General features: G+C 36.5%; 1 protein-coding gene across 2 annotated transcripts in view; it reads right to left on the bottom strand.

Moving 5' to 3' along the window:
* Positions 1-15,039, bottom strand: part of MVB12B (multivesicular body subunit 12B) — a 290,278-nt gene that overhangs the window by 174,664 nt on the left and 100,575 nt on the right. For both annotated transcript variants that reach the window (XM_051979657.1, XM_051979656.1), the window contains exons 5-6: positions 6,817-6,946; positions 1,642-1,761 (exon numbers count right to left, since the gene is read on the bottom strand). In XM_051979657.1, the coding sequence (XP_051835617.1) occupies positions 1,642-1,761; positions 6,817-6,946 (250 nt within the window). The remainder of the gene's footprint in view (positions 1-1,641; positions 1,762-6,816; positions 6,947-15,039) is intronic.

Raw genomic sequence — 15,039 nt, 5'->3', positions numbered from 1 at the left:
TGGGGATTCACCTGGGGACTGCCTGTTTTTAGTCTCCTCAGGATTTAGAGTCTGCTCTCTATCTGTGTAGAAGCTGTCAAGGGTTAAAGTCCTCTTCAGCTTCTTGCTCATTCTGTCTATTAATCAGAGACAAACTACCAAAGAAAAACAGAAAAAACTGGAGTCTTTCTTTGGGGGGGGGCTTGGTGTGTTATCGAGCTTCCTCTACAGACTGCCGGGGGCAGCAGTGAGGCACTAGCAGGACTGTGCTGCGCCTGCGCTCTGAGATCCCAAAGCGTGCTGAGTCACTGAGGGGGGGGAAGGGGGGGGCGGCCAGGTCCTGAGAGACTCCAGCTGTTTGGGGTTGTATTCTTCAGCCCCGGTGTTTTTAGCTTCTCTGCTGGGCTGTTGACTTGCTGCCGGAGGAAAGTATCCAAACCTGTAGCGAAGCTCTCCCCGCAGAGACGGCTACGATCACTCTCCACCCCCTCTCCAGTCTGCTCCTGTGCCCTCACTGCCGCTGCCCGCCGCCTGCGCCCGATCTAAAACCGCCCCAGCCCTCCAGTAAAGACAGACCTTTCTTGGCGGATCTCAAGGATGGCTTCTCTTGGTAACTATTTGTGGGTTTTTTTCAGTCAAGCATTGATTCAGAGGCTTGTAATGAAATGGATAGTGAGAGAAAGCGTGGAGCTTATGCAGCTGTGAGCCACCTCTCCGCCATCTTAACCGGAAGTCCCACAAAGTGTTTTCTTTACAACTTTGTGAGGCAGGGAATACAAATATTAAGAGCTCCATTTCAGAGAGGAAGATTACAGGATACCAAGACCAGAGATCTTAGAGAGATATTAACTAGCATGTATATGATGCTTTCATGTTTGCAAAGTACTTCACAAATATTAGTCTGATCCCCTCATTTTAAAAATAAGAATATTGAAGTCTATATGGGTTCTTTCATTTGCCCAAATTCACCTGGAGGTAAAGTAACAGAGCTGGAATGTGAACCCAAGCTCTCTGCATCCAATCCAATACTCTTGGATCTTTAATGAAGATAGTAAACAAAGGCAGTTAGTTCATTCCTGATAGTCCCTAAAGGAATATCCAATTACTTAGTTACTTCTATGAAAAACAATCCTGGGAAAAGTGTGTAGGTCAGATGGTTCAGGACTGGAACTTGAAGGACCCAATTTATTCCTTATTTTACCAATGAGGAAAATGAGCATCAAAAAATGAAATTTGTTCAAGATCAAACATCATAAAAATGAGGATCTTTTGACTCCAAATAAATTATTCTTTCTATTACACCAAACTATAAACTGGTAAAATCACTTCATTGTGATTCCACTAAAACAGCATTTTATTTATTTGTGGACACGTTCAACAAGTAAAATGGGGATGGGGAACTCCAGCAGCATCTCTGACTGCTGCCAGCCATCCAATTTGTATCTTGTAATGAGCTGAATGATGCTTCCCTGGCACCTGAAGAAATTTAGTTCTAATGTAATAGGACAATGTAATGTGGGTAATGTCTGTAAGACTATGTAGCAGCATCCACAAGAAAGACCATGGAATTCTGCCTTCCAAAATACTGATGGAAAGGTACAAAAGCCAAAAGGCTGACCAAAAAGAGAGGGCAATATAAAGAAACTAGTAAAAGTGTCTCACCTTGGAAGGTTAGGGGCCGGTGTTGAAGCTGATGATGGGGAAGGAGTTGTGGGTTGAGGTGATTCATGATTTCTCGGAACTCTGCCCATTCGATACCAGATTCCCATATTGTTCAGTTCCCTTTAGGAAAAAAGAGAAATCTTCACAGTGTTGATAAAACATAGTTCATTTACCTGACTCACTAACAAAGCAACTTGACTCATCATGAAGTAATTATAAATTCAAAGACCAGGAAACATATTAATCCCTGTGCAAGTTCAATCAACAATTTATTCCAACATCAATACTTTGTTTTCACAATAAGATGACTCCACCCAGAAGTTACATACAAGAATAATTTCTGATTCCCAAGACTTCACATGAAACACTAACTGATGACAGAATGCAATGTGAAAAAATCATACTACCATGTTCTAGTAAAAAAAAATTCCAGACTACAAAATCAGATGTCTGCTGAATGGAAGGAAAGATTGGCCAACAACAAAAACCTCCCAAACTAGAATGAGCTACAAGTGACCCAGTGAGTCATTAGAAGTATTCAGATGGAAACTTCAGACTACTTCCATCTAGGAATAAGCTGAGCTAGGAGATAACTATAACTATGCTCCTTTTCAGCTCTAGGTTCTTCTGAGTCTGGGATTTTCATCACCACCCCCAGTTAAAAGGTACACCAACTGTTGTAACAATTAACTATTAAGCACTTAAAGGAGAGACTTAAAAGTGTGAAAATTTGAACTTTAGATATTTTTTAAATATTACATTTTACTATTCCTCTGAAGTCTTCCTCCACTTCCTCTCTGTGGCAAGGAGGTGACACTAGGTCTTCAAAGCTATGTCAGTGAGCTACCAAATGGAAAAGGTTTTAAATGTGGGCCTAACAACAGACAGTGTCTACCATCCATTGACGGTTCGGGTCAAGGTGGTGTGTATCCCACAAGGTCTAGACACTAGGCAGTGAGCCTTTCTGACAACTGGTGAAACATTACCATGGGAGGAGAGGAGTGTGCTCTGAGGTTGGTGTTAAGAGCCGCCTCATCAAATAAATCATAGATGCTTAAAGACTGAACATTCAGTTTACTTTCCAGGAACCACTATAATCTAAATCAAACCAGGGTAAGTTCACTGTAAAAATTTGTTGCTTATAAGCAGAGAAATCACAGGGTTTTCAAGTAGTTCATCTAATGTGACCTTTTGATATTACAGATGAGCTAAGTGAAGTACAGAGAAGTTAACCAACCTAGTTATGGTCACAGAAGCACTTACTGGGTAGAGTCAAGAATCAGAAGCAGAATTTTTGCTCTAATTCCAAACCTCTTTCCACAACAACAAACAAAAAGGCTCATTTTAAAAGAATATATTGACGCATAGTTAGTAGGTGAATTGAAAGGCCATGGAGGTTTCACTGAAACAGCTCTATGTTATCAAGTTTCAGATTCAAATTTTAGTTCTTCCATTTATTTTATTTTATTTTTGCCTGTGGCTTGACTATGGGCAAGCCATTTAACTTATAAGGGTCTTAGTTATATCACTGACAAAGATAATCATTTCAGAGCTCTGATAAGGAATTTTATAGACTATCAAGTCATATATAAATATAAATAAGTGTGTGTAAATTAGCAGTTGCTTAAACTACTAATTTTTAGTTTCTCAAAAGTATTTGTCCTCCTGAGTTATAATGTTGGAGGTCACTATCTTTTCAAAGTTGCTTTTTAGTTATTTTTCAGTCATGTCCACCTTTTTGTAATTCCATTTGAAATTTTCTTGGCAAAAATACTGGAGAGATTTGCCTTTTCCTTCTCCAGCTCATTTTATAGGTGAGGAAACTGAGGCAGACAGAGTGAAGTAACTTGCCCAGAATGACACAGCTCGCAAGTGTCTGAGGCCAGATCTGAACTCAGGAAGATAAGTTTTCCTGACTTCAGGCCTAGTGCTCTATCCACTGCACCATCCAGTGTACATACAGCAATATGCTGGCATTTAACAACTGGCTTTAAAAAAAAAAGTATACCCTCTAAGTTTAATCACAATTACTAACATTTTCTCCATTACTTTAAGTCTACAACAATAAAACCAATAAATACATAATAAATAACAACAATAAATCAAGCCCTCATTTGTAGCACTTCCAAAATATAAATGCTCACGATAAAAATTTAACAATTGGCTCTCCCATGAGTACAAGCTATCACCAGAACATATTTGTATCCATTCCAGGGTGTTCTTTCCTCCTACTTTAGCTGGGTGATTGACAATGAAGCTTGAGAAGGGTGTATCTTTTGCCTCCAAACTCACTCCAAGTAACAGCAATATTATATAATGATTAACCATGAATAACTTAGCTGTTCTCAGAAATACAATGATCTCGGCAAAACAATGATCCCAGACAAATCCAAAGGAGTCATGATGAAAAATTCTTTTCACGTCCGAAGAAGGAATTGATGGAATCTAAATACAGTTCAAAGAATACTATTTTTTACTTTCTTAATTCTTTTCAAGATTTTTGTCTTTTTTGTTTGTGTTTTCTTTCACAATGTGACTAATATTGAAATATGTTTCACATGATTATACATATATAACCTATATCAAATTAGTTATTTTCAGGAAATGGGAAGTATGAGAAAGAGGGAATTTGGAATTCACAATTTAAAATTTAAAAATTGTTTTTACGTGCAATTAGAAAAATATTATTTATTAAAAAAATAAATAAATGTCATTACTAGGTTATTGTAAAGTTTGGTACAATGGCCTAAAAGTAAGAAGGGAAATGCACAATGGAGTCTGGAATCTATTAGCTTCTATACCAGATCTTATAAAGCAGTGGTCAGCAAAACCATTTCATACTGGCTAAGATTAGTGGAAATAGGTTAGGTTCACAGAACAAAATAGTCAATGACTATAGCAATCTAGTGTTTGACAAACCCAAAGACCCCAACTTTTGGGATAAGAATTCACTATGTGACTAAAACTTCTGGGAAAATTGGAAATAACTAGTGTATGGCAGAAACTAGGCATTGACCCACACCTAACACTGTATACCAAGATAAGGTCAAAATGGGTTCATGATTTAGACATAAAGAATGATATTATAAACAAATTAGAAGAACATAGGATAGTTTACTTCTCAGATCTGTGGAGGAGGAAGGAATTTGTGACCAAAGAAGAACTGGAGATCATTATTGATCACAAAATAGATAATTTTGATTATATTAAGTTAAAAAGTTTTTGTTCAAACAAAACCAATGCAGGCAAGATAAGAAGGGAAGCAATAAACTGGGGGAAAAATTTATATTCAAAGGTTATGATAAAGGCCTCATTTTTAAAATATAAAGAGAACTGAGTCAAATTTATAAAAATTCAAGCCATTCTCCAATTAATAAATGGTCAAAGGATATGAACAATTTTCAGATGAAGAATTGGAAACTCTTTCTAGTCATATGAAAAGGTGTTCTAAATCACTATTGATCAGAGAAATGCAAATTAAGACAACTCTGAGATACCACTACACTCCTGTCAGCTTGGTTAAGATAACAGGAAAAAATAATGATGAATATTGGAGGGGATGCAGGAAAACTGGGGCACTGATTCATTGTTGGTGGAGTTGTGAACAAATCCAACCATTCTGGAGAGCAGTTTGTAATTATGCTCCAAAAGTTATCAAACTGTGCATACCTATCCAGCAGTGCTACTACTGGGCTTATATCCCAAAGAGATACTAAAGAAAGGAAAGGGACTTGTATGTGCAAGAATGTTCGTGGCAGCCCTGTTTGTAGTGGCCAGAAACTGCAAACTGAGTGGATGCCCATCAACTGGAGAATGGCTGGGTAAATTGTGGTATATGAATATTATGGAATATTATTGCTCTGTAAGAAATGACCAGCAGGAGAATTTCAGAAAGGTCTGGAGAGACTTACATGAACTAATGCTAAGTGATATGAGCAGAACCAGGAGATCATTATGCACGGCAACAAGAAGATTATACAATGATCAACTGTGAGGACGTGACTCTTTTCAACAATGAGATGATTCAGGCCAATTCCAATGTTGTGATGAAGTGAGTTATCTCAGAGAGAGGACTGTGGGAACTAAATGTGGTTCACAACATAGCATTTTCATTATTTTTGTTCTTGTTTGCATTTTATTTTGCTTCTCTTTTTTTCTGCTGTGATTTGATTTTTCTTGTGGGGCAAGATAATTGTATAAATATGTATAGATATATTGGATTTAACATATTTCTACCATGTTCAACATATATTGGACTACCTGTCATCTAGGGGAGGGAGTGGAGGTAAGAGGAGAAATTGAAACACAAAGTTTTACAAGGGCTAATGTTGAAGAATCGTCCACATATATGTTTTGAAAAATAAAAAGCTTTTAAAAAGGAAAAAAAATTTAAAAGAATCTATTAGTTTCTATTAACTTCCCACCCCAACATGACACAGTAGAATACACTTACCTCTCTTGCTTTTTGCAAGCCCTTTTGGAAGGGAACAGAATTAGTGTGATATACAGAAAGAAATACTGGATTTAGGGTTAGATTTAATTTCTATCTCTTAAATTACTATGTACATATCCTTGGACAAACACATATTCTCTGGAGCTTGATTTCTTTATCTAAAAAATGATGAAATTAGACCTCATCATCTGGTAAATACTTTCTGGCTCTAATAGTCTGTGATTCTATAACTGAAATATAAAACATTCTAACAAAATGTCAGACTGATTTGGCTGAAGGGAGGAGAAAATAGTAGAAAATGATTCAAACTTCAGTAGTAAATCTATTAAAAAATATTCTGTAATTTGAAGACATACTATGTAACTGTGATAACCTTAATGATAGCAGCTCACCTTTGTATAGGACTTTTCAGTCTGCAGAATGTTTTCTATGAATTAACTCTTTGATTTTCACAAGAAATTTTATGAGGTAGATAACACAAAGAGCTTTATACCATTTTATAGATTGTCTCAGTTAGTTTTCAATAACATGCATTGTTAAATAAATCATGTTTCTGGATGAAACTGCCTCTCTCCCTTTTTCTCTTCCTCTATTCTTTCTAAAACAGACAAGAATGACCTCTGGAAGTCTTTTCCAAATCTAAGATTCTATGGCTGAATTCTATACTGAATTTCTGAAAATGATATTTATCCATAAGCCCTTTTAAAATGTCAGAGACTTACCCTATGAATGTATACTGAGGAGGTGCCTGCTTTGTGCGGCCCATGATTCTGATGTCACAGATTGCTGCCTCAGTTGAATCCCGAGGAATAAATTTAATACAAAGCCTCTTCTTTCTGAAAGCAACTTCCTCTGAAAAGGGACAAAGACATAGATATTAGTCTCCACAGGTAAGCAAAGTTTGAGATCTGTCATGTTGTTTATACATTGCTTTAAACTAGCAACAACCAAAATCCCCCAGCCAGAAGGGCCAATGTTGTGAATGACAGCTTCTCCTAGTGTAGGTAGTTCGGGAAATCCATCACTCCAGCAGGCCAGTCTTCAAAAGGGGGTTTCCAATCAGAGGCACATGACAGAATCACATGATTTAGAGGGATGACCAACAACTCTCAAAAATGAATTATCACATAAAATCACTCCCAGTATGGACTGCAGAATAGACTGGTGTCAAATTCTGAGTGTGAGCCCGGGCAGAGCACCATGATGGAAGAGCTTTGAGGGTAATCTTTGTTGATAAAGGATCAGCCTAGCTAAGAAGACCCATAATGCCCAAAGAATGGCCATGAACTGATGATTTTGTTGTTGTGCAATCCACTAAGACTCACAAGGCAGGGGGCTTACAATATGATTTGGCAGAGGGAATCAGAATCATAAAAGTTTAGAGGTAAAAAGGTTGAGAAAGGACATCTACTCAAATTCACACCTGGATGCAATCTCCTTATGACAGAGAGTATCACTCAGTCCTTGCTTAAAGACCTCCAGTGCAGCACAATTTTTGAGTTTAGGACAACTCTTTGCAAGTTCCATCCATTCTTCTAGTTTTGCCATTTAGTGGAGCCAAACAGCATAAGCCTAAAAATTCCTCTTCCACATGACACCTTTGAACTGTACCTTAAGTCTTCTCTTCTTCCACCTTAAATTCTCATTTCCTAAACTCTTAAGATGGAGTGGTAACTTTCCCCTAGTGTTCCTATAATTTCCACCCCATCAACTATTTCTGTCTTGCTGACAAGAACTCAAATGAAGAATAGAATTTCCCCTTGTTTCTTCCTCTCCTTTTTGAAAGATGAAATTATAATTGAGTAAAGCTAAGAATTTAATAAGCTCTTCTTCTGGTAGAAAATTCCAACATATGCCCAGATAATTAAAGTCCCCCATGATTACTATATAACATTGTGACGCCAGGTTTGAGATCTGCTTCCTGAGGCAGTCTACAATATAGTCCCATTACAAAAATGCTTCTGTCTCTACCTCTATTGATCTCTACCCAATTGGACTCTACTCGATTTCTTTGGTTCCTAGATTTCCTTGCACGCGGAAGTCTTCTTAATAATATAATGATACCCTACATCTCTTTTATTTATCCTATTTCTTTTGAATAAGCACATATGCCAGAAAACTATTCTAGTAATGACTGAAGAAAGTCATGTGCTGCAATCTTTCCATCTGAGTAAACTGTCAAGATATAGATCATAGTTTTGTCTCCATCACCATCTCTTTCCCTTTTTAGTTTACATTTAATTCATTGGTTCTAAACAAATATATTCTTAACAGCCCTTATTAAAAGGATTCAATTCCTGTTCATGAACTGATCATTCCTACACATGAAATAAAACCTGCATTTTAAGGAATTCTTAAAGTTCCTATCCATAAAGCAAGGTGATGAAAGCAGAATGGTCCTGAGATCACACAAAAGTGATTAGAATTAAATTTTTAAAGGGGGAAATAGTCTCAGTGATCATTTCATCCATCTTCACAATTTTAGAGATGAGAAAACAAAGGCCCAAAGTAAATACAATGATTACTATCACAGAAATTCAGACTTGGAAGTATTTTGGCAGCTTTCTAATCCATTGTGTACTGCAGCATAAATTCCCTCTACAAAATCCTCCAATGTCATATAGACTCTAGATGAAAATCCCTAATACTTGGTAATTCAACACCTTCTGAAAGTTATCCATTTTACTTTGGGTAGCACTACTTGTTAGGAAGTTTTTCCTTACATGAAGCTGAAATCAATTTTTCTTCTTTTAGGACCAAGCCAAACAAATTTCTTCCATATAAAAACTCTTCAAGTGCCTGAAGACAATCAACAAGCCTTTCTAAAAAAGAGCCTGTTTTGTACTACTTACTGTTCTAAGAAGACACAAAGAAAATTTTTTAAAAAGAAATTTTTTAAAAAAAAATTAATGATCTTTATAATTTAATTTAATGGAAGAAACAATAAGCAAATAACTATGTACAAAGAAGAAACAGTGTATATACAGAAGAGGTTGCAGATAATTAACAGAGGAGAGACTAGCAGTCTGTCAATAAGCAAGCATTTATCAAGTGTCTGTTATGTGCCAGAAAACTTTGTTAAGCATTGGAAATAACAAAAAAAGGCAAAAGGCAGTCCCTGCTATCAAGGAGCTCACAGTCTAATGGAACATTTGCGGGAGATCTACCTTTTGTAGATGAGATTTTTGCAGGGGCTTGCTTTAAAGGAAGCCAGGAAAGTCAGGAGGTGAAGATATTCCTCCAAGTGGTGTCTTCTCAAAGTTAAAACTTCTCCAATTTATTCAACAGCTCCTCACATAACATGGACTCCAGCTGGCTGTCCTGTTCCTACTAGCCACTATCCTATCAAAATATTTCCATTTGTCAATATCCTATTTAAAATGTGATGCTTCTCAAGGAGGAGATGCTGCTGTCTGATATCGAAGGACTTGAACCTTCTCTGTGATGGGTGCTGTTTCTATCAATGCAGGACAAGACCACATTGGTGAAAGTTTTCATCTTTATATCTAGGACAGAAATAGACCTTGCTTTTTTTGCTTTGTTTTCTTTTTGAAGTCTGGGTCTCCCCATCTCATCTAAGCTAAAAAGATGTAGGGAATTCAATTAGGCTCTTTGAGAGAGAAAAAGAACTTATAAGGACTACATTCAGGGGCCTGGTTCATCACTAATCAGCCCAGGGGCTTTGACTTGCTGTTTCCGACCAGTTCACCCTTCCCTAGGCAACATACATAGTTTCTGTTCTTAACCAGAACTCAAAAGGAAGTCTAGTAAATATATGGAGGTGAGAGAGTCTGCCCAAGCCATGCCCTCTTCTGTAACTGGCTCAAGAACAATAATTAGGTATAGTCAAAGGACACGAGGTGAACAAAAAAATAACAAGAATACACAGAAAAATGATCTCTACTATTTTTGACTTGTACAAAACTACTAACATGGAAATATTTTGCATGACTGAACACGTGTTGTCCCTATCAGATTGTCAGCTATCTCAGAGAGGGGAAACTTTTTTAAAAGAATGCTTTTCAGCCATTACCAAAACCATTTGGTATTGGCTAAGAAGTAGACTAGTTGATCAATGGAATAGGTTAGGTTCAAAGGACGAAAACAGCCAATAACTTTAATAATCTAGTGTTTGACAAACCCAAAGACCCAGCTTTTGGGATAAGAACTCACTATTTGACAAAAATTACTGGGAAAATTGAAAATTAGTATGGCAGAAACTAGGCATTGACCCACACTTAACACCATACACCAAGATAAGGTCAAAATGGGTTCATGACTAGGCATAAAGAATGAGATTTCAATAAATTGGAAGAGCATAGGATAGTTTACCTCTTCAGACCTGTGGAAGAGGAAGGAATTTATAACCAAAGAAGAACTAGAGATTATTATTGGTTACAAAATAGAAAATTTTGATTATATCAAGTTGAAAAGGTTTTGTACAAACAAAACAAATGCAGACAAGATTAGAAGGGAAGCAATAAACTGGGAAAACATTTTTACAGTCAAAGGTTCTGATAAAGGCCTCATTTCCAAAATATATAGAGAAATGACTCTAATTTATAAGAAATCAAGCCATTCTCCAATTGATAAATGGTCAAAGGATATGAACAGACAATTCTCAGACAAAGAAATTGAAACTATTTCTAGCCATATGAAAAAATGCTCCAAGTCTTTATTAATCAGAGAAATGCAAAGTAAGACAACTCTGAGATACCACTACACACCTGAGAGATTGGCTAGAATGACAGGGAAAGATAATGCGGAATGTAGGAGGGAAAACTGGGACACTGATGCATTGTTGGTGGAATTGTGAACACATCCAGCCATTATGGAGAGCAATTTGGAACTATGCTCAAAAAGTTATCAACCTGTGAGTACCTTTTGATCCAGCAGTGTTACTTCTGGGCTTATATCCCAAAGAGATATTAAAGGAGGGAAAGGGACCTGTATGCGCCAAAATATGGCAGCCCTGTTTGTAGTGGCTAGAAGCTGGAAAGTGAATGGATGCCCATCAAATGGAGAACGGCTGGGTAAATTGTGGTATATGAATGTTAAGGAATATTATTGTTCTGTAAGAAATGACCAGCAGGATGAATACAGAGAGGCTTGGAGAGACTTACATGAACTGATGCTAAGTGAAATGAGCAGAACCAGGAGATCATTATATACCTCAACAATGATACTGTATGAGGACGTATTCTGATGGAAGTGGATCTCTTCGACAAAGAGAAGATCTAACTCAGTTCCAATTGATCAAGGATGGATAGAAGCAGCTACACCCAAAGAAAGAACACTGGGAAATGAGTGTGAACTGTTTGCATTTTTGTTTTTCTTCCCGGGTTATTTTTACCTTCTGAATCCAATTCTTCCTATGCAACAAGAGAATTGTTCGGTTCTGCACACATATATTATATCTAGAATATACTGTGACATATTTAACATGTATAGGACTGCTTGCCATCTGGGGGAGGGGGTGGAGGGAGGGAAGGGAAAAGTTGGAACAGAAGTGAGTGCAAGAGATAATGTTGTAAAAAATTACCCAGGTATGGGCTCTGTCAATAAAAAATTATAATTATGAAAAAAAGAATGCTTTTTTATAAAGAGCTTATCAACCCTTGAGGAATATATCAATGAAGATATATTTTGAATTAAAAGAACTCCAGAAAAAAAATCTGCAACAAATACAAGTAAAATAGCAGCAAAAATAATGTATTGATTGCAATGGCTATGAGTGGTTGCAAGGAAATCAAGAAAGATATAAATAATCAAATAAATCTATGAGAGAGCAAAGAAACTTAGAAGGAATATAAAGAATTTAGACTAGAAACTGGACAAACTTACCAGAAGACAGTAAAAATAGTACAAAAAAAGGAACTAAAAAAAATTCAATGATAAAAAAAAGGAATATCAAAGTTAAAAGACTAAAAAATGGAAAGATATGATAACTTGTCATAGGTCTTATTACTTTCATGATAACTTTTGTCTTTACTTTGTTTACATCTGTCCCACATATCCCTCTTCCTTCTCCTATTAGTCCCCACCGAACTTTAATGACTTTGTAGGAGAGAGTGGGTCTGATGACCAGATATCATCTTTATTCATCACTGTTCTTTTTCAAGAATGAAGAATGAACAACATCTTTACAAATCTCTTTAAGATTAAATTTTCTCATTATCTGTTGTTTTATGGTACCTAATTTACCTTCAGATCCTTTCTTTCTGCCCCTCTTAGAGGCCCATCCTCTCTAACAAAAAATTTCTTTTAAAAGAAAAAGAAGAAAAAAAATCAGCAAAATCACTCAACATATGAAACACTCTGACATCACATGTAATTAATCCACACCACAGATTCCCACATTTGCTTTCTTCATTATGCACCCCACCTTGGGCGCCAGAATGCAGTGATTTTCTTCTTTTAAAATAATAGTTCTCTCTGGGAGAAAGCAGGTTTCTTGGGGAGGTTTTCTGGAGGCAGCCTTAGTTTCAGTTGAAAGTAATAATCACCCAAAATGCAGCCAGATGATAAAAGTTCAGATCTTTTATTGCTTCCAATATAGCCCAGTTAGCTTAGAGGCCTATCTCTCTGCTTGGTTCTAAGAGCTCTTGCAGCTTTGTCCTTTGCTTCTGCCTCTGCTTTCTTCAGCCTCCAGAGCCAGCACCAAGTTGAATCTGTCTTGCCTCTGAGAGAGGCCTTCTGGCTCTCAATCTAAATCCAGCTCCACTTTCTCTAACCCGAAGTAACTAACTAACCCGAAGCTAAGAGCCTCTTTATATATGATTTCCCAAAGGTTGACTCCTCCTTCTGGAGGCACACCTAAGGGAGGTGTGAATTCACAAAGTTACAAAGTTTGCTTTGTGAATCTCCCATACTTGTGAATCCCAGTGAGTAAAGGTGTGAACAAAGCATTGTATCAATTAGTTCTACTTAGTACCTTGTTTCAGGTTCTGGCCCAAAACATCTTCTTGTAAGATCTATCAACTCTAATGAGTTAGCAATTTGTAAAGATTCCAACAGTATAAATCTTTCCATGTTTCTCTGTATCCATCATGTTGTTTTTTATTGCAGATAAATATTCCATTGTATTCACATACCACAGTATATTTAGCTTCTCCCCACTCAATGGACATTGATTTGATTTCCAGGTATTTATAACCACAAAAGTTGTAATATAAATATTTTAGTATATAGAGTTGCCTTTTTTTTATCAATGACATCCTTAGGGTATATACCTAACAATGGATTCTCTGAGCCAAAGAGTATGTATTGTATTACATGAAATATATTTAGAAAAGTACGTTTTTAAAAGTTCATGGACTTTATTAAGAACTTATGATACAGACATTTGAGTCACTATTTGCATAAACCCATATTACTTTTTTGGATAGTTGTGCCAATTCACAGCTGCACTAATAATTTATCAGTGTGCCTGTGTTTTCACATCTGCCAACAGAGTATTCACATCTTTTGTCAATTTCATTAATTTGATAGGTATAAGGTAAAACCTCAGGGCTACTTTGATTTACATTTCTCTTATTCTTGATGATATGAAATATTTTTTATTAATAGTTTGCAGTTTCTTTGAGAAATATTTACTCAAATTTTCAACACTTCTCTATTGTCTTATAGTTTATGAAAAGAAACAACAAAGGTTATAAATAAGTATTAAGTAAGTGCCTATAATGCACTAAGGCCCTATATTAAGTGCTTTACAAATATTATCTTTTTTCAAATTTATTTTCAGAGACAACTAGTATGAAAAAAAGATGTGAATGCATTTATAAACTAGATGAAAAAGCATTTAAATGCTTTACCACATGCCATTGTATTAAGTGTTGATGATATAATAAGGTAAGGGGGAGTCGCTGTTCTCAAGATGCTCATATGCTAATTATGGGAGACAACATATAACGTTCAGCTGCATCATGGATGGAAAGGCCAGGACTTCTTAAATCACAAATTCCAGGGTCCTTAAGCTGTATTAGGTGAGATGACAGTGTAAAGTCTTCTATGGGAGGTAGAGGAGTTTGTTGGATTTCCTTCTCACTGGAAGGGAGCTGATGATTATCATACATATCATCCAAGCCATGTGAATAGGCAAGTGGTCAGCTAAAATAGGAGTAGGGGGGAAAGTCGGGGGCAAGGAGTTCTTTCCTGGCAGTGGTAGGTCTTCCTGTTATTCAACCATTTAGTGACCATAAGATGGAGGGAGAGCATTACTATTCGTGGCACCTCTTCCAGTTACCTAGCTGTCCCAAATGTGTAATGGGACCAACCGTACAAAAATCCTAGATACCATATTTGAAAAAGTTAAAGAACAAAATTGCCCAGAATTATTGGGACCAAAGTATAAAAAGAAGATAAAATCCCAAACTTGAAAGACACCTTAAATTCAATTCAGTAGGAAATGTGATTGTCAAACTCCAAAGCCTCCAGGTCCTTTACTTCCATGTATCTGAATTCCAGATCCTTTCTTTTATTTCTTTGGCGAGACTAAACTATTATGGAGCCAAAATTTTCTATTCTTCCAATTGTTTTTATTAAAAAAGCCATGAATTGCTTTCCTAACTATTATTTCCCTTTTAAATCATTCAGGAATATCTTATACTTCCATGCTCATTTGGGAATCCACTGACTTCTCGGATTCAACAAGTGCTGATTTATTTTCCTTTGTGATACATATTTCTAGATCCCTGAAATCTTTTATATGATTTCGAGGCTATATTTCTTTCTGCTATTAAATGTGTTATTTTATCTATTTATGGTCAAGATCTTTGAGGTTTTTCTTCCTTAGATCTTTGGTCATTTCAAAGCCTTTCCCCCATTTTTCTTTTCTCCCATTGCTCACTTTCTGATTCCCTCTCCTTTGATAGACATTTCCTAGTGAATGGAATTTCAAAATATATCAGTTCCCTCCTCCACAGGCAAATTAATATTTCACCAGC

Source organism: Antechinus flavipes, chromosome 2, assembly GCF_016432865.1.
Source record: "Antechinus flavipes isolate AdamAnt ecotype Samford, QLD, Australia chromosome 2, AdamAnt_v2, whole genome shotgun sequence".
Classification (NCBI taxonomy): Eukaryota; Metazoa; Chordata; class Mammalia; order Dasyuromorphia; family Dasyuridae; genus Antechinus; species Antechinus flavipes.
Note: the sequence above shows the minus strand (reverse complement) of the source record. Positions and strands in the feature narration are given on the sequence as shown.